The sequence below is a fragment of the Mesoplodon mirus genome (assembly GCF_964341445.2).
Source record: "Mesoplodon mirus genome assembly, chromosome: 3".
In the NCBI taxonomy this organism is placed as follows: domain Eukaryota; kingdom Metazoa; phylum Chordata; class Mammalia; order Artiodactyla; family Ziphiidae; genus Mesoplodon; species Mesoplodon mirus.
This window is the reverse complement of record NC_138978.1, coordinates 27678814-27697785: the sequence shown is the minus strand read 5'-3', so window position 1 is coordinate 27697785 and position 18972 is coordinate 27678814. Positions and strand designations below refer to the sequence as shown.

The 18972-nt window shown below is 39.4% G+C and overlaps 1 protein-coding gene across 16 annotated transcripts in view; it reads left to right on the top strand.

Moving 5' to 3' along the window:
* Positions 1-18972, top strand: part of PUM1 (pumilio RNA binding family member 1) — a 131362-nt gene that overhangs the window by 68514 nt on the left and 43876 nt on the right. For 7 of the 16 annotated variants that reach the window (XM_082616129.1, XM_082616135.1, XM_082616140.1 and 4 more), the window contains 3 exons: positions 707-977; positions 11307-11400; positions 12770-12886. In XM_082616129.1, coding sequence (XP_082472255.1) covers positions 707-977; positions 11307-11400; positions 12770-12886 — 482 coding nt within the window. The remainder of the gene's footprint in view (positions 1-706; positions 978-11306; positions 11401-12769; positions 12887-18972) is intronic. The other 9 variants (XM_082616131.1, XM_082616130.1, XM_082616139.1 and 6 more) reach the window with 4 other exon arrangements.

Genomic DNA, 18972 nt, shown 5'->3' with positions numbered 1-18972 from the left:
CCTTTTTTTTTTGCTCTTAGGAGTGTCCTGGTTTGGATGATAAATTACATCCTCATATTACTTTTAATTCTTAGAGTTGTCTCCTTAGCAGGGGCTTATCCTAGATATGAATTTATTTTGTACTATTTTGTACTATTTTGTAATGGTCTGCTTCTGGTTTCTTAGAAGGTGAAAAGGGGAGTCAGTTTTATCAGTGGCCAGTGGTACCCAGGAAATACACACACACAAAATTTTCACCTATTAAAAAAATATTTTTTTGAAATAGAATTATTCTCAGATATGGAATTTCCCCTTAGAAACTACTTTGTCCATTGACTCTGTTTAAAGAGTAGATGTTGCTTTTGGGGGGCATATTTTACTACCTGTATTTTGGGATCTCTGTTTTCATGGATGCCACAGGCAGTGATTTTTTTCCCAGTTCATCCAGTGTTCCTCAAATCTGGGCCCCTTGGTTAAAGGGATTGTAAATTAATAGCAGTTAATATAAATTTAAGGGGTGGGTTGTGGTGCAGAGGCAAGCAATAGAAGAGTCATTTTATAGGATAGAACATATAAGCACCAGAAGGGTCTCCAGTCATTTTGTAGAAATAGTTTTAAATACTATTGGTAATGAGCTGTGTCAAGCACGTTGTCCTTAAACTTAGGTTGCTGTAGTGTCCCTCCCCACTCAAAATAAGGTTTAATGCCCTTTACTTTCTCTGTTTAGCCGTACCCCTGGTAATTGCCAGAACTCTGCTAATGAAGTGGATCTTCTGGGTCCAAACCAGAATGGTTCTGAGGGTTTAGCCCAGCTGACCAGCACCAATGGTGCCAAGCCTGTGGAGGATTTCTCCAACATGGAGTCCCAGAGTGTCCCCTTGGACCCCATGGAACATGTGGGCATGGAGCCTCTTCAGTTTGATTATTCAGGCACGCAGGTACCTGTGGACTCAGCAGCAGCAACTGTGGGACTTTTTGACTACAATTCTCAACAACAGGTACTGTGTGTGTCTCTGTCACTCTCTCTGCTCTCCCTCCAGCCAGCACATGATTCAAGTAACTGAGAATGGGGTGATGGGAGGAGGGTGGCATTATTTTAGGCCGTCGATAGCCAGTCCTTATTAACCCAACAGTGATGTGGATTACAAAGCCTCTGAATCTTCCCCTCCAGAAGCTTATTCCCATGTTGAGGTTTATTGGCAAGAGACCACCCTGCTCTGTGTACTTCCTTTGGCTCCTCTCTTTTTTCAGGGCCTGGGGAGGGGATGTGGTGGTGTTATCTCTTGTAACACAATCCTCTTGAATGTTAAATTAATTCACTGAAGATTAATGTGATTGTACTGCTGTTGGTTTTTGTTTTTAAAATAGTAAACTCTGTTGTCTGCCACTGTCAGGAGTCCAGTGCCAGATGTCTTATTAGTCCTGTCTTTTAATTAAGTGAGTTACTGCAGGTAACAGACATACCTGGTACCTTTCAAAAGAGTTAGAATGTAATTAGGGGAAAAACACAACTCATGCCACATAAAATCTGCAGTGAAATGACCTGGCTTTTCTTTTATTATTCATAAGTCTTTGGAATATATTGTATGTGTGCCTTCTGGTTTTGAAGGCACGGTATGACTAACTCTAGGGTTTACTGATGCTTCTGTTTAATTTTTTTTAAAGGAAAATTAGCTGTCTGAATTATAAAACGGGGGTAGGTAGCCTCCTGATCATGTTAAGTACCACAAGTTCTCCTTTGTGGCTACAAGCAGTTTGATGGGCCATGAATTTCTGATACTCCTTAGTTTTGGAATATAAATATAAACTTCTAGGTTTGAAAGGTTAAAATCTCATTTTGAAGTTTAGAAATTACATATCTATAATTTTTTCCTATGGGGAAAATTGGCTTATGGTCTTTGTAGATCAGTTGTACCATACTGTCCCTTTAGTTGTCATAAATGGCTGGTTTTAAATGAATTTTGATTGATAGATGATTGGATAATAAAGTTAACCATGTGAAGTTTACAAAAACAAACCCCTTTAAGGGATGATGTGATGTACATACTCTGTGCTCATATCAGATGGATATATTAGGTTTAATTAACCAACTCTTTTTCCAGAGAGAAAGTGAACTAAAAGTGTACACTACTCTCCCCGTAGTTCCCAGTAGGTGTGCTCACCTTGCCATAGGAATTTGACTTCCTGTGCTTTTTGTCTTCCTTTTTATGTTTTTTTACAATGAATCCTCAAAACAGCACTTCTGAGTGAAGCCAGAAATTACTTCAGATGCTGAGGAGATAATAGACTTCAGGATATTTTGTGTCACATCAGCAAACATAGGGACACACTGTTACTGTGTAGACTTCAACTTGTTCAGCTTAGAACATTAATGTGGTAATTTCTCTATCTAAATTGAGGTATGTTAAGTGCAGGCTGATTCTAATCAGCTTCCTCTAACCTAGTTATCTCAAGAAGTTTTATCTGAATTCTTTCTTTTACTCTGTCTCATTGGTCTGAACTTCCCCTAGCAACCCTTAGAACTCTAGTCGGTTTTGGTTCTTAGCTTCCATTCCCAATCTAACCCAATCGAACTCTTTGCTTGTTACTGAAGAAGTGTTTATTTAAGAAGTGTTTGTCTCCAACCTCTTATGAATGAAAATCTGATCTTCTTTCATATAATTGTTCTTTACCTCATAATCAGAGTTGGGATTCTCTTTTGATTTATTGATCTTGGGTTTCAAAATAATTCTATCAATTTTTGAGGAGCCTGGATAATTATTAGAACTACTTGAACAGAAATGTACTTTTGCATACGCACAAATAGTTACACAATTAAATCAAAGACACCACCCACTCAGATTTATAAAACCTGGGGTGCCTTTACCATGTATCCCATTTCAGCAGTTTTTGGACGTTAACGTCATTATTTTGCAAGTTAAACTGTTGTTGGGTTCTGACTTCCCATGCATGTCTTGGTTGCTGCAGTATAGGGACATTGTTACACAGGTACACCATCATCATAGGATGTGATCATTGTTACTTTGTCCCATGGGCTCATAATTCTTGCTATTCTGAGTAGATGGCTGTATACATTCTTGGCAGCCTAATAGCATGCCTGGGAACCGTTGGCCCAAGACTCTTCAAGACCCTTAACTTCCCAAAGTTTCCAGCATAAAAGCCAGTAGTAATTAAGAAGGAAGGATCCTTGCTCTACTGCAAATTGGTGTTTGTTCCTACACTTTATCCTTCTAATCTTTTTTACCCTTTTGCTTTTCGTTACGTTTTATTCCCCTTTCCATTTCTACTAATTAAAATGGTTCTCATTCTTCAAGGTCCAGTGCTGTTACCTTTCTTGATTTCCAAATCAGAAAGTTGTCATGTCTGTCTCCTTTGAACCCTGTAGTGCTTTGTGCTTCCCTTAAGAAAAGGAGTCATCGTGTTCTGCTTTGTGTTATGATTACATGTCCTCTGCTAGATTGTAACCTCCTCAGAGAGTAAGGTGGGGTCTTGATTCCTCTGTGTCCTCTGCTTTGCTTTAGTGGACCAAAGTTCCAGGGAACCTTTTCCATACCCCTATTATATTATCTCAGAACATCCCCTGTATTTAATACACTTCCCAAAGCTAAAATTGGAAACTAGCCTTCTAAGAGGTCTGGAGGCCACTCTTTGAGGCCTTGCATCTGTTCTAATATGTGAGTCGTTTAGGCCTAGTTCAGTAGATGTGCCTCATAGACAAATAACTGTACCTATATAATATCCAGTAAATTTACCTCCTGAATCAGTATTTAACCTTTTTACTGTCAGAGCCCTCTTGCTATCTGATCAAAAGCCATAGTCCTCTCATCAGAAAAACATAATTCTTTTGACACTCAATTTTGTGGATAACTTCAGGGAGATCACAGATCTGTGGACTGCAGGTTATAGCCTTCTGTTCGCATTTTTTGTTGTCACCTGTAGCCAGGCATATCTTTCATGAATGGAATGGGCTCCCCCAACCCCATGGCTCTCAGTTTAGTTATTATGGCTCATTTGGTCATTTAAATACCGCAAGGAAATACTGCATGACAAGTGATGAGACCATTTATGCCCATGTGCTAGGGAGAGCATACTCTTTTTTTTTTTTTTTTTTTTTGCGGTATGTGGGCCTCTCACTGTTGTGGCCTCTCCCGTTGCGGAGCACAGGCTCAGCGGCCATGGCTCACGGGCCCAGCCGCTCCGCGGCATGTGGGATCTTCCTGGACCAGGGCACGAACCCATGTCCCCTGCATCGGCAGGCGGACTCTCAACCACTGTGCCACCAGGGAAGCCCGGGAGAGCATACTCTTAACCTGGGGAAGGAAGGACTTATGGAAGAGGTGGATCTTCAGCTGTGCCTTGCAAGACTTGTTTATACCAGGAGACGAATGAAAATTCCAGTGAAGGAAATAGTAAACTAAAGGCTTAAAATTAGAAATGAGGGCTTCCCTGGTGATGCAGTGGTTGAGAGTCCGCCTGCCGATGCAGGGGACACGGGTTCGTGCCCCGGTCTGGGAAGATCCCACATGCCGCGGAGCGGCTGGGCCCGTGAGCCATGGCCACTGAGCCTGCGCGTCCAGAGCCTGTGCTCCGCAATGGGAGAGGCCACAACAGTGAGAGGCCCGCGTACCGCAAAAAAAAAAAAAAAAAAAAAAAGAACATATACGTGTTCAATGGCTAATGTAGAAACAGTCACCCTAGCTGGTAGTTGAGGTTGAAGAAAAGTGACTTGTGGGGTTGCATAGATAGTGTGTGAGTCTTACCGACTTTGCTGTGCTGCCTTATGGTCATTAACAAGACATTTTTAAGAAGTAATGACTTAATTATCATGGTTTAGTTTTTCTGTGCTGAGTGTTAGCTTAGTAGCATTCTTTTGCCCATATTAGTCAGTTAACTGTTGACTGTTGTGTCCTTCCAGGAACTTTAGTTTTTTTCCATAGAGAACAGAGCTAGTGTTCATAGAGTGACTATCGTACATGAAACAATTATGGAATGGTTGAGGAACTAAGTGCTAAATTGCTTGGTCGAGGATCCTGTCAGACCAAGGAAGGGCTCAATGAGGACCAAGTTTGCATAGACCTAACTTGAATGACACGTGGAATGTATATTGCTGCAGTTAAGAGAACAGAGGTATGGAGATGGAAATGACAGTGTGGTCATTGGTTGATAAGAGTAGAAGATACACGTAGAAGGTAAAAAGGAGATAGAGGCATTTGGTTATTGAGTCCAGGTCACAGAGGCCTTGAGAGCCATGACTGAGTACAGACAATATTAATGATTGTGAGGATTGAACCAAAGATCTATTGTGGCACATATTTTTCTGTACATTTTTATCATGGCTTTCTTAAACGGGCATCAGAGGATTTTTTTTTTAAGTTTTGAGTTATTTGCTATAATTGGTAGGGTAGCTTTGTGCTTTTATGTTTGAAAATTGACAAAATAAATAATACCTTCTTGTGTCCTGTTTCATTTCATTTTATTTCATTTGGTGTAATAAGTTGGTTTCATAAGACTTAATATCAGCTTATATTTAGACACATAATATAAAGCAGCCTGAAAATACAGAAAAGGTAATTCTCATTTAATTTATTACAAACTAACTGTACTTAGGGATAATTTGGTTTTGGATAGTTAAATTACTTGTCTAGCCACTGTTAACCATAAACTTAACCTGAGATGTATTTAGAGCAGGGATTCCTTTTTTGGTGCCATGAACCCCTTAGCAGCTAGGTAAGATCTCAGACTGAATTCTCAGAATACTGTCTTAAAATGTATAGTATAAGTAGGATTACAGAGAAAGCCAGTTATATAAAAATAGCTATAACAATATTTGACAACAAATTTGTTTGACAGCAAATTTGGCAGCAGATTGAACAGATTTGCTTCTTTATCATATGATGCATGAGATAGAGGTAGTTGTACTAGCCATCATAATGAGCATAAGCAAGATTTTGAGATGTCTAACAATCATAAAGTAACATGAAAGTATATATGATTTCTGTTGGTGAGTAAATCACAGATTTGTGGCTAAATTTAATGTGGTTTGTTGCCTACAATAATAATTGAAGGACATGCTAAATTTCATGACAATAAAGATAACTTTATCTGCCCCAGGTACAAAGATCTGGGGTTAGGAACCCTTAATTTAGGGTAGTTTGAAATGTTCATTGATACCTCTTTCCTCATTTTCCCCTCATTGTCTTCTCTTTAATCCTGGAAAACAAAGTGAACAGCTCACATATACTGTGTTCATACCATTTTGTGTTTTGATGCTTGAGCAATATTCTTTATTTTAATAAATAGCTATGCAATTATCTATATTTACCTAAGTATACTTTAGAAAAATATTACTAGGTTTCATTATATTACAGTCATATGTAACAGAAACCAAAGCCAAGATTGGTAATCAGGTGGATTAATCTGGTTAATTGTTGATTTTCTTTATTTAGGGTTCAGTTAATATAAAAATAACCCAATGATGTGGCATGGTTTACAAAATTGTGTACTGAAGTACTAAAGCTCTAACCTGTTAAGCATGAATTTTTAACAAAGAGACAGTACTCTGAAAGCCCTAGTCAGATGGGAGAGGAAATTGGCATGCATTGCTTTTTAAAGTGTGGTAGTGATTTAAATGTCATTCTTATGAGACCAAGTGTGTACATAGTTTTAATGTAGGTGTTTAAAATTCTTGGCTTTCTTTTCAGTTTATAAATAAGAGGAAGATTATTCTGTCAGTGTCATGCGTATAGTCACTGTTAAAATGCTGACTTTAGCTAGCAATTAGGTCAGTTGAAACTTACCTTTATTGTTACTTGACTTTGCTGAAATTTTAGAATATGATTTTTCTCAAAAGATATTAACTTATTTGATGGAAGGATATATTTTTCCTCACCTTATTTAGAAATCATTTATTTTGGAATCCGATTCTTCATCTGCTAAAGAAATATGAATTTTTTGTTTTTTAAACAATTGGCAGCATAGTTTGTATGTACCTGTTAAACCAAAAAATCATTGTAATTATTAGTTGATTATTGCAGCTGTTCAAATAACCTGGTCAAAAATGAACTTTGATCTAGAAGCTTCAGACAGTAGCAAACTTTCACAGATTTCATGTACTGAGGACTAGCTCCAGGATATAATTTTTTCTTAAAAATTTATAGTCCCGCTATTGATGTAATACTCGTAGTGTTTGAAGGGCTTTTCTCTGTGAATTCTGACAATAGCCCCATGAGGTAGGGCAGCTATTATATTTTTATAGATTTATTATTTTTTTTTACAATTTACTTGGGCAGAATTTATTTATTTATTTTTATAGATAAGAAAATTAAGACATCATGAAGCTTACAGACTTACTGAACATCATATACTACCAGCTATGCGAACATCTTTGTTTTGGTTTCTAGCTCCTAGCTGTTTCCTTTGGACCTAGTACTAGAAACGTAAAGCCTTTTGATGCATGAAGTATTCAACTGCATTCTTAGTTTTTTCTGCATGGAGTATGTTTTAAAAAATACTCATCAACCATGAAAACTAAAAAGGTTTTTCTTTCTTCCCTTTTTGTGACCTGACGGCAGTTGGTGCTCATGAACTCAGTGGGGCTTTGACTTTTAACACTGACTCAGAAGAGTCTTGCCTTCTGCTTTCCTTGTCCCCATCCTGGGCTGCCTTACTGGGTGATGAGGTGTAAGAGGTGGCCCACAGAAGGGCTTTGTCCGTGTGTGTGGGTGCTCTCCTCATTCATCAGAAAGAATATCACATATAAAGGACTTTCAAGTGCTTTATGTGTATTGATTTTAATACTTAGAACAACCTTATGAGTTAGACAAGTCTTTATTGTCCCTGTTAGAGAGAGGAGGAGAGTCAAGCACAGAGGTTTTCCTGCCCAGTGTCTCACACACACAGTCAGTGGTAGAGCTGAGACATGAATGCAGGCTTTCTGGCCCCAGACTCTGTGCTGTTGTCCTCTCTCTACTATGTATACTGCCTTAAACTGGTAAGAAGCCAGGCCTGGCAGTACATTTTATTTTGGGGGGAGAAAGGATAGTCTTTGACATTGGCTAGCTCCATATTTAGATATTACTCTTCCAGATTCTGAAAACTCAACAACAGTGTTTTTATGCCAGCAATTGTTGTTGATAACGATAGCAGTAATAGCTGTCTCTTATCAGGTGCCAGCTGTGTGCCAGTCACTATGTTGGCTGTTTTTGACTGCCTGGAATCACTTCTGGAATATAAACCATGCAGGGTATCTTTTGTTAGTTCATATAGTGTCAGAGAAGGGAGTTGGACAAGCTTGCTTGTGTGGTTCCCAAATTATGCCTTCAGGATTTCTTATTAGGAACCTTGATAAGCTTGAAATAGTTGACATATTTTCCCCTGCATTCAGTTTCTTGAATAGCTTATGAATTCTGCCTAAGTAAATGGCAATAAATTGTGGCACATTTATCATTATACTGACCTTAAAATAAGCATTTTCCCCAAGTTTCACATTATTGTGTTTCTCAGTTAACTATTGGCTTGCTCTGTGAAAATCATGAAAATGTTGACAGAGTTCAGCACTTTGCCCAGCAGATGGCATTTGTATGAGTTTTTCAGGATACTTTGGAATCCATCACTTGCCAGTTACCCAATTTTGTTTTGAATAACCTGTACTTCCAGTTAATACTGGACCCTTTACATAAAGAAAAAGTGCTGGAATTGCTGTAACCTGTACTATAATCAAATCTGCCTGTTGTCAATGCAGAATTTACTTATGTTAATTGTTTATTGCAAAAGGCACTCAAAATCATTCCTTCTCTTTTTGCCGTAATCACTGAGATATTAACCAACTCTCAAACACAGGATGTATGGGTGCTTTTATAGGGCCTATATGTTTTTAGTTAAAAGTAATAGTCCCTGCTCTCAGTGGTAACGTGGTAGTGAGGACCACAGACTGATGTAATGCGGAATGGTTATTTTATTCACACGCTGTGTATTTATATGTATATTTACAGGTACAGTACATACGTGTAATGTTACATGAAATGTTAAAAGCATGTGAAGTGAGGATAAGTCATAATGGAATGGTATTGGAGTACTGTTTTCGGTTAATAAATCCAGATAACCTCAAGAGTTATATTCTGAACACACTGGTATCCTTATTTCCCTAACTTCATGTTGCAGCGCCTAGCTGCTAATAAGTGCTCAAAAAAATGTTTGTTGAATGAAATGAGTTATTTTATTTGCAGCAGGCCCAAGAAGGGTAGAGGGAAGAGGCTAGCATGAGTGGTGTCTGAGATGTTAAATATTTCAAAAGGTTTTAGGCTAGGAAAATTCCAGAGATCCATTGAAGGGACAGTAGATGTTTAGTGGAACTGTGAGGTATTTTCACAACCTTGGAAAAAATTTTTAAACAGCTTTCCACGATTTTACTTGTTTCCTGCCTCCTGGCTGCCTGTCTTACGGGGGTTGGGGGTGGGAGAGGAGCTGTTGGTATAGAGCACTACAGAGGCACTGTCCTTGAGGTGAAACAGAAACCAGCCTGGCAGTGATCACAGGGTGTAGTTACCAAATATTCCTGGTCGGCTCCCTTCCTGGAGTGAACAGTTGTTTTGATATGTTTGTCAATAGATTCCTATATTTCTTTTTTTTTTTTTTGCGGTACGCGGGCCTCTCACTGTTGTGGCCTCTCCCGTTGCGGAGCACAGGCTCCGGACGCGCAGGCTCAGCGGCCATGGCTCACGGGCCCAGCCGCTCCGCGACACGTGGGATCTTCCCGGACCGGGGCACGAACCTGTGTCCCCTGCATCGGCAGGCGGACTCTCAACCACTGCGCCACCAGGGAAGCCCCTACTCTGGTTTTTAGAAAGATGAATATATAGAAAGAGAGGTAACAAGTACAATTGGCCAGTATGTTCAGAATATTCACCTTTTAAAAACAATTTTTTTAAATCAGTCTACTCACATATTTGAGGCACAGAAGTAACCAGATCATAGAATAAAGTCCACCACCTAAGATAACATTAAAAGTTCAGTTGGGGACTTCCCTGGTGGTCCAGTAGGTAAGACTGCACTCCCAACGCAGGGGGCCCGGGTTCAATCCCTGGTCAGGGAACTAGATCCCACATGCTGCAACTAAGACCTGGCACAGCCTAATAAATAAATAAAAAATCAAAAGTTCAGTTGTGATGATAATTAAGCTGAGTTGTCAGAATGACATTATCTCCTAATGTCTGAAACAATCAGGTCTTTTTATGAAGACATCTGTAATTCAAGATCCATGGTGTCTGTTCTATATCATCCAGTGATGTTAGCTGAAACATTGAAAAGTCCTGTAGAAAGAGCAGGTAGGTAGAAGGTCCTGTGTAGGGAGGTCCCATCAGTAAATTCTCCTAGTCTGATTTCAGAAAATAAAGAAGTCTTTAGTATAACCCCTTGGAAGGAGGCACATCAGGGCAGTCTGAAATCAGGAATCCCCTTTCTTTGTACCAAAACTATTCATATTAAAATGTATGAACATTTTATTCAGTGCTTTGTTCCTAGTTCCTTGCACAGTGCCTAGCAGGTGTTGTTTCATAAATATTTGTAGAATGAATGAAAGAATGAGTGATTGACTTTGTAATAAGAGAGAATCTTGGGATATTCTTGTCAAGACCTTTGAACTCCTTTCCTTGGGAACTTAACAGTGTGCTAGGTCTGAGCTCATAATCCAAGTTTCGTTAGTAGCAGCTATACTTCTTTTTTTTTTTTTTTTTCTTATGTATAAAAGAATTGGTATTCTAGGAAACTCGGGAGCCCCCCAGAATTGCACAGTTGTCCAATTTACCCATTATGATAAGCCACTAGTTGAGGAAGGTATCCAATATTATTTCCCCAAGAAGAGGCAGCCAGAGGATGAAATGAATACTCCAAAATGTGAATAGGTGAGAATTAATTCAAAGTGTTTGTGGGGTTCGTAAAAGAACTGAAGGGAGGTCACAGCACTCGGTGCAACGTGGTAAGTCATTTGTAGTATACTCATGTAGTTTTTAAGTTGCTCTGGATCAGGCAGCAACCTCAGACCTGGAATAGCTCTTAGGGCATTTGTATGTATGTTTGTGGTTCAGGGGACATATAACCTGTGAGTAGTTAGCACACGGGAACTGGGCACACCAAACTGAGGTAAAGCAAGAGAGGGAAAACGGAACTATGAAGCATCATAGGTACCAAGGGAATGGAGTAGAACATGAGAACATTTTTGTTTAAAGCATCTTGTCTAAACAAGGGTTTATGGAAATTTTGATTCAGAGAGGTTTTAAAATTATTTCACAAGACAGGTTCTCTAACCTCATCATGTCCTTTTCTTCCCTCAGCTGTTCCAAAGACCTAACGCACTTGCTGTCCAACAGTTGACAGCCGCTCAGCAGCAGCAGTACGCGCTGGCAGCTGCGCATCAACCCCACATTGGTAAGTCCTTGAGCTGAAAGCTCCCTTATAGGGGTGGCCCCATTTTAGGATAGCGGCTGCTGTGGAACCCAGCAGACTGATTGTCAGAGTCCAGACAGATCCCTCAAGGTACAAATAAATGGCCTCTTACTCTTGTCCAGTTGTCTTTAGCAACACTCTTGTTTTTCTAGACTCAGCTGATAAGATTTCTTGGTATCCAGTTATTGCTCTGCCTCAGCTGTTTCAGTACTTAAAGTATTTACTGTAGTAGTGACTAGCATCAACTCTGTTGGTAGGTTTGGATGAACTCAAATAACACTAATTTTGTGCTTGTTGGGCTTGTGTAGACTATGGATATATCAATGTCACATCTTATTAAGTAGCAAGTAGTACCTATAAGCCCATTTTCCAAGTAGCATGTATTGAAAATTTTAAAAAGTATTATCATATAATCACTGGTTTTTAAAGTACAGTAGCTTTGCCCTTTTCCTATTGCACTTATTAACGTTTTGATGTGCATATTTTTGTCTTATTGCCTAGACTCCCCGCACCCCTCCCCCACTTTTTTCAGGTCTCTTTGAAACAAAGTGCTATACAAGTAGAAATTTTTTTTTTTAATGTGTTAAAATGACACGATTGAATAGATAGAAGATCACCAATCATGGATTGTGGAATGCTGTGGAAGAAAAGACTTGCTTCCAACCTAGGTATACAGGTGACCCTTGAACAACATGGGTTTGGACTGTGCAGGTCCACTTATATTCAGATTTTTTTTCGGTAAATGTTCTACAGTACTACTTGATCCTCGGTTGGTTGAATCGTTGATGCAGAAATGTGGCTATGGAGGGCTGACTTTAAAGTTATACATGAATTTTTGGCTGCGTAGGGGTTGGCACCCCTAACCCCTGCTTTGTCAAAGGGTCAACAGTATTAAGTCTAGGCATAAAGACCTTTGCCTGGGTCTTACTTAATTTATACTTGTAGATAGTAGTCTTTATAAATACGCATGCATCTTCTTTGAGGAAAACTGGAAAATTGTTTAAATGGAAATAAATCCTTCTATCCCATTACAAAGTCTTTTAAATTGCTTTATTTTAGCCTGTTATAATGTAATTTTGATAGTCTTTTAGAAATTGTGCTGAATTTAAAACTGCATAGCAGTTTTAATCGTACGTCTTTAGCAAAGGCTAAAAAAAATAGACGATAGATAGATGTCACTATAATCTTTAGTACAGGGATTATTTTATCTTCTTAAAATTCCTTTTTAGTCTCAACCTATCCTATCTTCTCTTTTTTCTTTTTTTCCTCACCTACAGCCTGGAATGATTAGCCAAACTGTGTAGGTGTTTGGTAGGGCTGCAGTTTTAGTCAAGTTTGTTTTTACTGACAGGTATGTTTTCAGCAGGTTTAGCTCCCGCTGCGTTTGTCCCCAACCCATACATCATCAGTGCTGCGCCCCCAGGGACGGACCCCTACACAGCTGGATTGGCTGCAGCAGCGACACTAGGTGAGACATTCTGCCGCACAAGGGATTTTCTCACCTGCTAAAAAGTCATTTTGATGGGCACGCATTCTTTATGCTCTTTCACAAATTCACGTCTCCAGTGGAGATTTCTCTCCTGATTTCCAGGACCATCTGTCGGCCAGTTAGACATCTCTGCCTAGCTGTAACGTCAGACGTGAACACATTTAAAGGCAGGTTAATCAGCTACCTCCTGTATAGTTTTTGTTTTTCGTTTTTTTGTTTAAACATGGTGCAAATGCGTTTAGGCCACTTCCTTTGTAAATTAATTAATTTTTATTTGACATATAGTTCATTTACGGTGTTGTGTTACTGTATAGATATTTTTGATCCACTAAGGCACCAGTTGCTCATATATATTTCGGGAATTTCTCCTCTTGCTCAGGTCTTCGTACTACCTCTAGTCTAGCCTAGTCCAGGTCCGTTTAAACTTTACGTAGACTTTTACAGCTGTTCTCTCTTATGTGCTTTCTTTTTAATTAATTAATTTATTTATTTTTGGCCGCATTGGGTCTTTGTTGCTGTGCACGGGCTTTCTCTAGTTGTGGCGAGCAGGGGCTACTCTTCGTTGTGGTGCACTGGCTTCTCATTGAGGTGGCTTCTCTTGTTGCGGAGCACGGGCTCTAGAGCGCACGCTCAGTAGTTGTGGTGCAGGGGCTTAGTTGCTCCGCGGCATGTGGGATCTTCCCGGACCAGGGCTCAAACCCGTGTCCCCTGCATTGGCAGGCGGATTCTTAACCACTGCGCCACGAGGGAAGCCCCTCTCTTACGTATTTTCAATTTTCTTCCTTCCTTCCCCTTCTTCATCCACCTAGATTGTTCAAGAAAACTGTCTCAACCACAAATCTTACCCTTTTATCCTTCTACTTAAACCCTTCATTGATTTCTGTCTTACCCGCTCTAATATAGCATACTGCAGTTAATGTCAGTACGGCTGGTCATTCCAAACTACTTGGGTGGTGGTGGTGATGGTGGGTGGTGGGTTGTTCCTTGGAATCAGTGTTTCTAAGGAGCTGCCATGACATTATGAGGATTAGTGAGGATTTGGACGCACTCTGTATAGGGATCTCTCCACGACTATATGGATGTCTCTACACGTGCACCACCTTCTCCCCCTTCAGATTGGCTCCCACTGGCTCATACTGTACATTCTAGCAGTACTAAATTGATTTTAGTTTGCTACACATACCACACTGGTTTAGGCCTCTGCGTCTTTGGACATTATGGTCTTCTTAGTCCTCTAGAGTAAACTCTTTCCCCATTCTTTGCCTGGGAAGCTTCTTAGCTGCTATTGTCACCTCTAGAAAGCCTTCCTTTGCTGACTTTTCCCTATTCTTTCTCTAATCATCACTTTGTATTTATTTGCTTGTGGAGACGTGTACATGACTGGGTTTTCTTCTCCCTTGAGATTGAACTCTTTCAAAGGCAGACACTTTTGTTACTTGACTCTGTGTGGCACAGTAGCTGTCAGCATGGTGCGGTCATAAATATATGGTAGATTGAATTCAACGTTAGGACAGACTTAATGTTTTCCAAAGAAAATGTTCTTTGGAGACATCCCCCCAAGTCATGTTAATTGTGACTAAATATTATTTGTAAGATTTCATATATTTTATAGCATATGATTTGTAATTATGAGCTCAAATGCAGCATAGAATTTCATATTGTTTTCTTTAGAATTGTTCACATTTTGGCATGGGTTGTGATGGGAACATATGTAGTATAATTTCTCTGCCCCTGTTGCCTTTAGGGGAAGTAGAATCTTTGCTAATTACCGTTAATATTTATTGAACCCTTATTAACTATTTGCCAGTGAGTGCTTTTCATTCATATGAATTGTTGGATGATGGCTTTTCAGATTAGGAATTTGGGGCTCAGAGAGCTGTCTTGCTTGAGGTCACACAATTTATATATTTAGCCTCTACTTTTCCCTCCAGCTTTATTGAGATATAATTGACAGACAAAATTGTAATGTATTTAGAGTACACAGCATTAATATATGTATACATTGTGAAAGCATTCCCTCCATCGAGTTAACTAATATATCTATAATATCCCATATTTACCTTGTTTTATTTGTGCAAAATTTTTTAATTTTTGTTTTAAAATTTTTGTATATTTTTAAATTGAAGTACAGTTGATTTATAATGTTGTATTAATTTCTGCTATACAGCAAAGTGATTCAGTTATACATATATACAGTCTTTTAAAAATATTTTATTTATTAAAGTTTTTGTTTTGTGTTTTTGATGTGGACCTTTTTTAAAAAAAATTAATTAATTAATTAATTTATGGCTGTGTTGGGTCTTTGTTACTGTGCGAGGGCTTTCTCTAGTTGCGGCGAGCGGGGGCCACTCTTCATCGCGGTGCATGGCCCTCTCACTGTCGCGGCCTCTCTTGTTGTGGAGCACAGGCTCCAGACGCGCAGGCTCAGTAGTTGTGGCTCACGGGCCTAGTTGGTCCGCGGCATGTGGGATCTTCCCAGACCAGGGCTCGAACCCGTGTCCCCTGAATTGGCAGGCAGATTCTCAACCACTGCGCCACCAGGGAAGCCCGATGTGGACCATTTTTAAAGTCTTTACTGAATTTGTTACAGTATTGCTTCTGTCTTATGTTTTGGTTTTTTGGCCTTGAGGCATGTGGGATCTTAGCTCCCTGACCAGGGATCAAACCTACACCCCTTGCATTAGAAGATGAAGTCTTAACCACTGGACCGCCAGGGAAGTCCCTAAAATTCTTTCCTAGTATGGTTTATCACAGGATATTGACTATAGTTCCCTGTGCTATACAGTAGGACCTCATTGTTTATTCATTCTATATATAATGGTTTGCATCTGCTAATTCCAAACTGCCAATCCATCCCTCCCCACTGGCACCCCCCCAACGCGCGCGCGCGCACACACACACGCACACACGTCTGTTTTCTGTTTCTGTTTCGTAGATAGGCTCATTTGTGTCATATTTTAGATTCCACACATAAGTGATATCATATGGTATTTGTCTTTCTCTTTTTGACTTATTTCACTTAGTATGATAATCTCTAGGTCCATCCATGGTGCTGCATATGGCATTATTTCATTCTTTTTTATGGCTGAGTAGTATTCCATTGTATATATGTACCACGTCTTCTTTATCCATTCATCTGTCGATGGACATTTAGGTTGTTTCCATGTCTTGGCTATTGTGAATAGTGCTGTTAGGAACATAGGGGTACGTGTATCTTTTTGAATTGTAGTTTTGTCTAGATATATGCCCAGGAGTGGAATCGCTGGATCATATGGCAACTCTATTTTTAGTTTTTTGAGAAACCTCCATACTGTTTTCCAGAGTGCCTGCACCAACTTAAATTCCCACCAACGATGTAGGAGGGTTCACTTTTCTCCACACCCTCTCCAGCATTTGTTATTTGTGGACTTTTTAATGATGGCCATTCTGATCGGTATGAGATGGTGCCTCATTGTTGTTTTGATTTGCACTTCTCTAATAATTAGTAATGTTGAGCATCTTTGCATGTGCCTGTTGGCCATCTGTATTTCTTCTTTGGAGAAATGTCTCTTTAGGTCTTCTGCCCATTTTTCTATTGGTTTGTTTGTTTTTTGTTGCTGTTGTTGAGTTGTATGAGCTGTTTGTATATTTTGAAAATTAAGCCCTTGTCAGTCTCATCATTTGCAAATATTTTTTCTAGGCTGTAGGTTGTCTTTTTGTTTAGTTTATGGTTTTCTTTGCTATACAAAAGCTTGTAAGGTTTTTTTTTGTTGTTGTTGTTAATATTTACTTATTTATTTGGCTGCATTGGGTCTTAGTTGCGGCATGTGGGGTCTTTAGTTGTGGCATGTGGAATCTAGTTCCCTAACCAGGGATGGAACTGGGGCCCCCTGCATTGGGAGCATGGAGTCTTAGCCTCTGGCCTACCAGGGAAGTCCACAAAAGCTTGTAAGTTTGATTAGGTCCCATTTGTTTATTTTTGTTTCTATTGCCTTGGAAGACTAACCTAAGAACAGATTGGTATGATTTATGTCAGAGAATGTTTTGCCTATGTTCTCTTCCAGGAGTTTTATGGTGTCATGTCTTACATTTAAGTCTTTAAGCCATTTTGAGTTTATTTTTGAGTATGGTGTGACTGTGTTCTAACTTCATTGATTTACGTGTGGCTGTCCAGCTTTCTCAACACCACTTGCTGAAGAGACTGTCTTGTTTCCACTGTAGGTGTGTGTGTTTATTTCTAGGTTCTCTCTTGTGTTCCATTGATCCATATGTCTATTTTTGTGCCAGTACCACACTGTTTCAATTACTGTTGTATCTTCGTAATATTGTCTGAAGTTTGGCTGGGTTATGCCTCCTGCTTGGTTCTTTTTTCTCAGGATTGCTTTGGCAATTCTGGGTCTTCTGTGGTTCCATATAATTTTTAGGATTATTTGTTCCAGTTCTGTGAAGAATGTCATGGGTAATTTGATAGGGATCGCATTAATTCTGTAGATTGCTTTGGGTAGTAGGGGTCACACAATTTATATGTTGTAGAGTTCGGGTTTGAGCCAGATCTAGCTCAAAGCCTATGCATGCACTTCACTGTAGTATACAATGTCTGTGTTATCCTGAATTGTCTTCTCTGTACTTTCTTTCCCCTGCAAACTTTCCTCTACTAACTTACTATATGTTATTTGAAACAAAGAACTAGTCTTAGGGATGACACACTTGTCCTCACTGAGGTCATAGTTTGGTGATGAGAATCTTGCTTTTGTACTTATCAGCTGAGCCAGACTGAAAATGACTTAAGGGCTTTCACAGAGAGCCAGAACTGTTAACTACCCAAACTGTGAAACTGCATATTCTTGTGGAGTGTTAATCACACAGGAATTGAAGCAGGCATCCTGAGGAGCCAAGCCCAATTAATGATGCACCCTGAGCTCTTTTCCTAAACTCTGTATCATGAACCACATGACCAAGGAAAGTAGTAGAAATGCCAGTTGAGAAAACTTAAAGGACAGTGCAGTTGTTTATTGTAGCAGCATTCTGTGCACAGTAGAGGTTTGCTTTTGTTGACTCTTGGGGGAGCCTTGGGACTGTCACTGCAGGTTGCACCCCAACCTTTAACGACAGATGTGACAACACCCTAACATCTATTACACCCATTTTGCAGGTGAGGAAACTAAGACACAGGTAGTCTTCATTGTGTTCTTTTTCACTCTTTCTTTAACTGTCCCAAGACCACCCCACTTTATAAACAATAGTCAGCTGAGTTTGGGGGCTCACCACTGTCTCCTACTTGGAGGTATCGTTTTTAGACTATTCAGATGCCTACATGTTTAAAAATTTTTAGCCCATTTGTTTATTATTAAAAAATACCTCATTTTGTAGCATAGTTTTTCTAAGCAGCACCTTCATTTTGAACCATTTTGCCCTGTGTTTGACAGTGGGCACCTTTATGAACAGAGCTTCTTGATCTCGGCTAAGACCACAGATACAGAAAATACCGAATTAGAAATGTCAGAGTAATATTGGACAGTGATATAATTTGACTTATTTGTGTTTTAGAACTTAATGGGGAAACAAAAAACATGTACCAATTTATTTTGACTTAATGAAGTACATATTTCTACAGGGTTGGCTACTATGTCAGAATGGATATATTTGAAACAGCTTTATGGAACTTCACTGAAAAGTGCAGTAATTATTTAATCAGGTTGCAAATATTTGAAACTCTGTGCTTTAACTAAGCAGGTTCTTATTAGAGGTGTGTTCCAGCAGATGTGAGAAGCTGGCTTTGAGCCCTTGTCTTAGTTGGCGAATAAGCCTTGGTGTTTCTTGCCACCAGCTTCAGAAGATTCTGTGGTTTAGAGTTCTGCCCCTCCCAGGTTGCTTTCTGCATAGCTCTGTTACTTCTCTGTTGCATGTTCTGTTTGGCAGAGACTGCAGCTGTAGCTTGTTTCCAAAGAGGGCGAACAGATTATTTAGGCTAAAGCAGAATGCTTAGTTGTTGTTGTTTTTTTTAAAATAAATTTATTTATTTATTTTATGGCTGTGTTGGGTCTTCGTTGCTGTGCGCGGGCTTCTCATTGTCGTGGGTTCTCTTG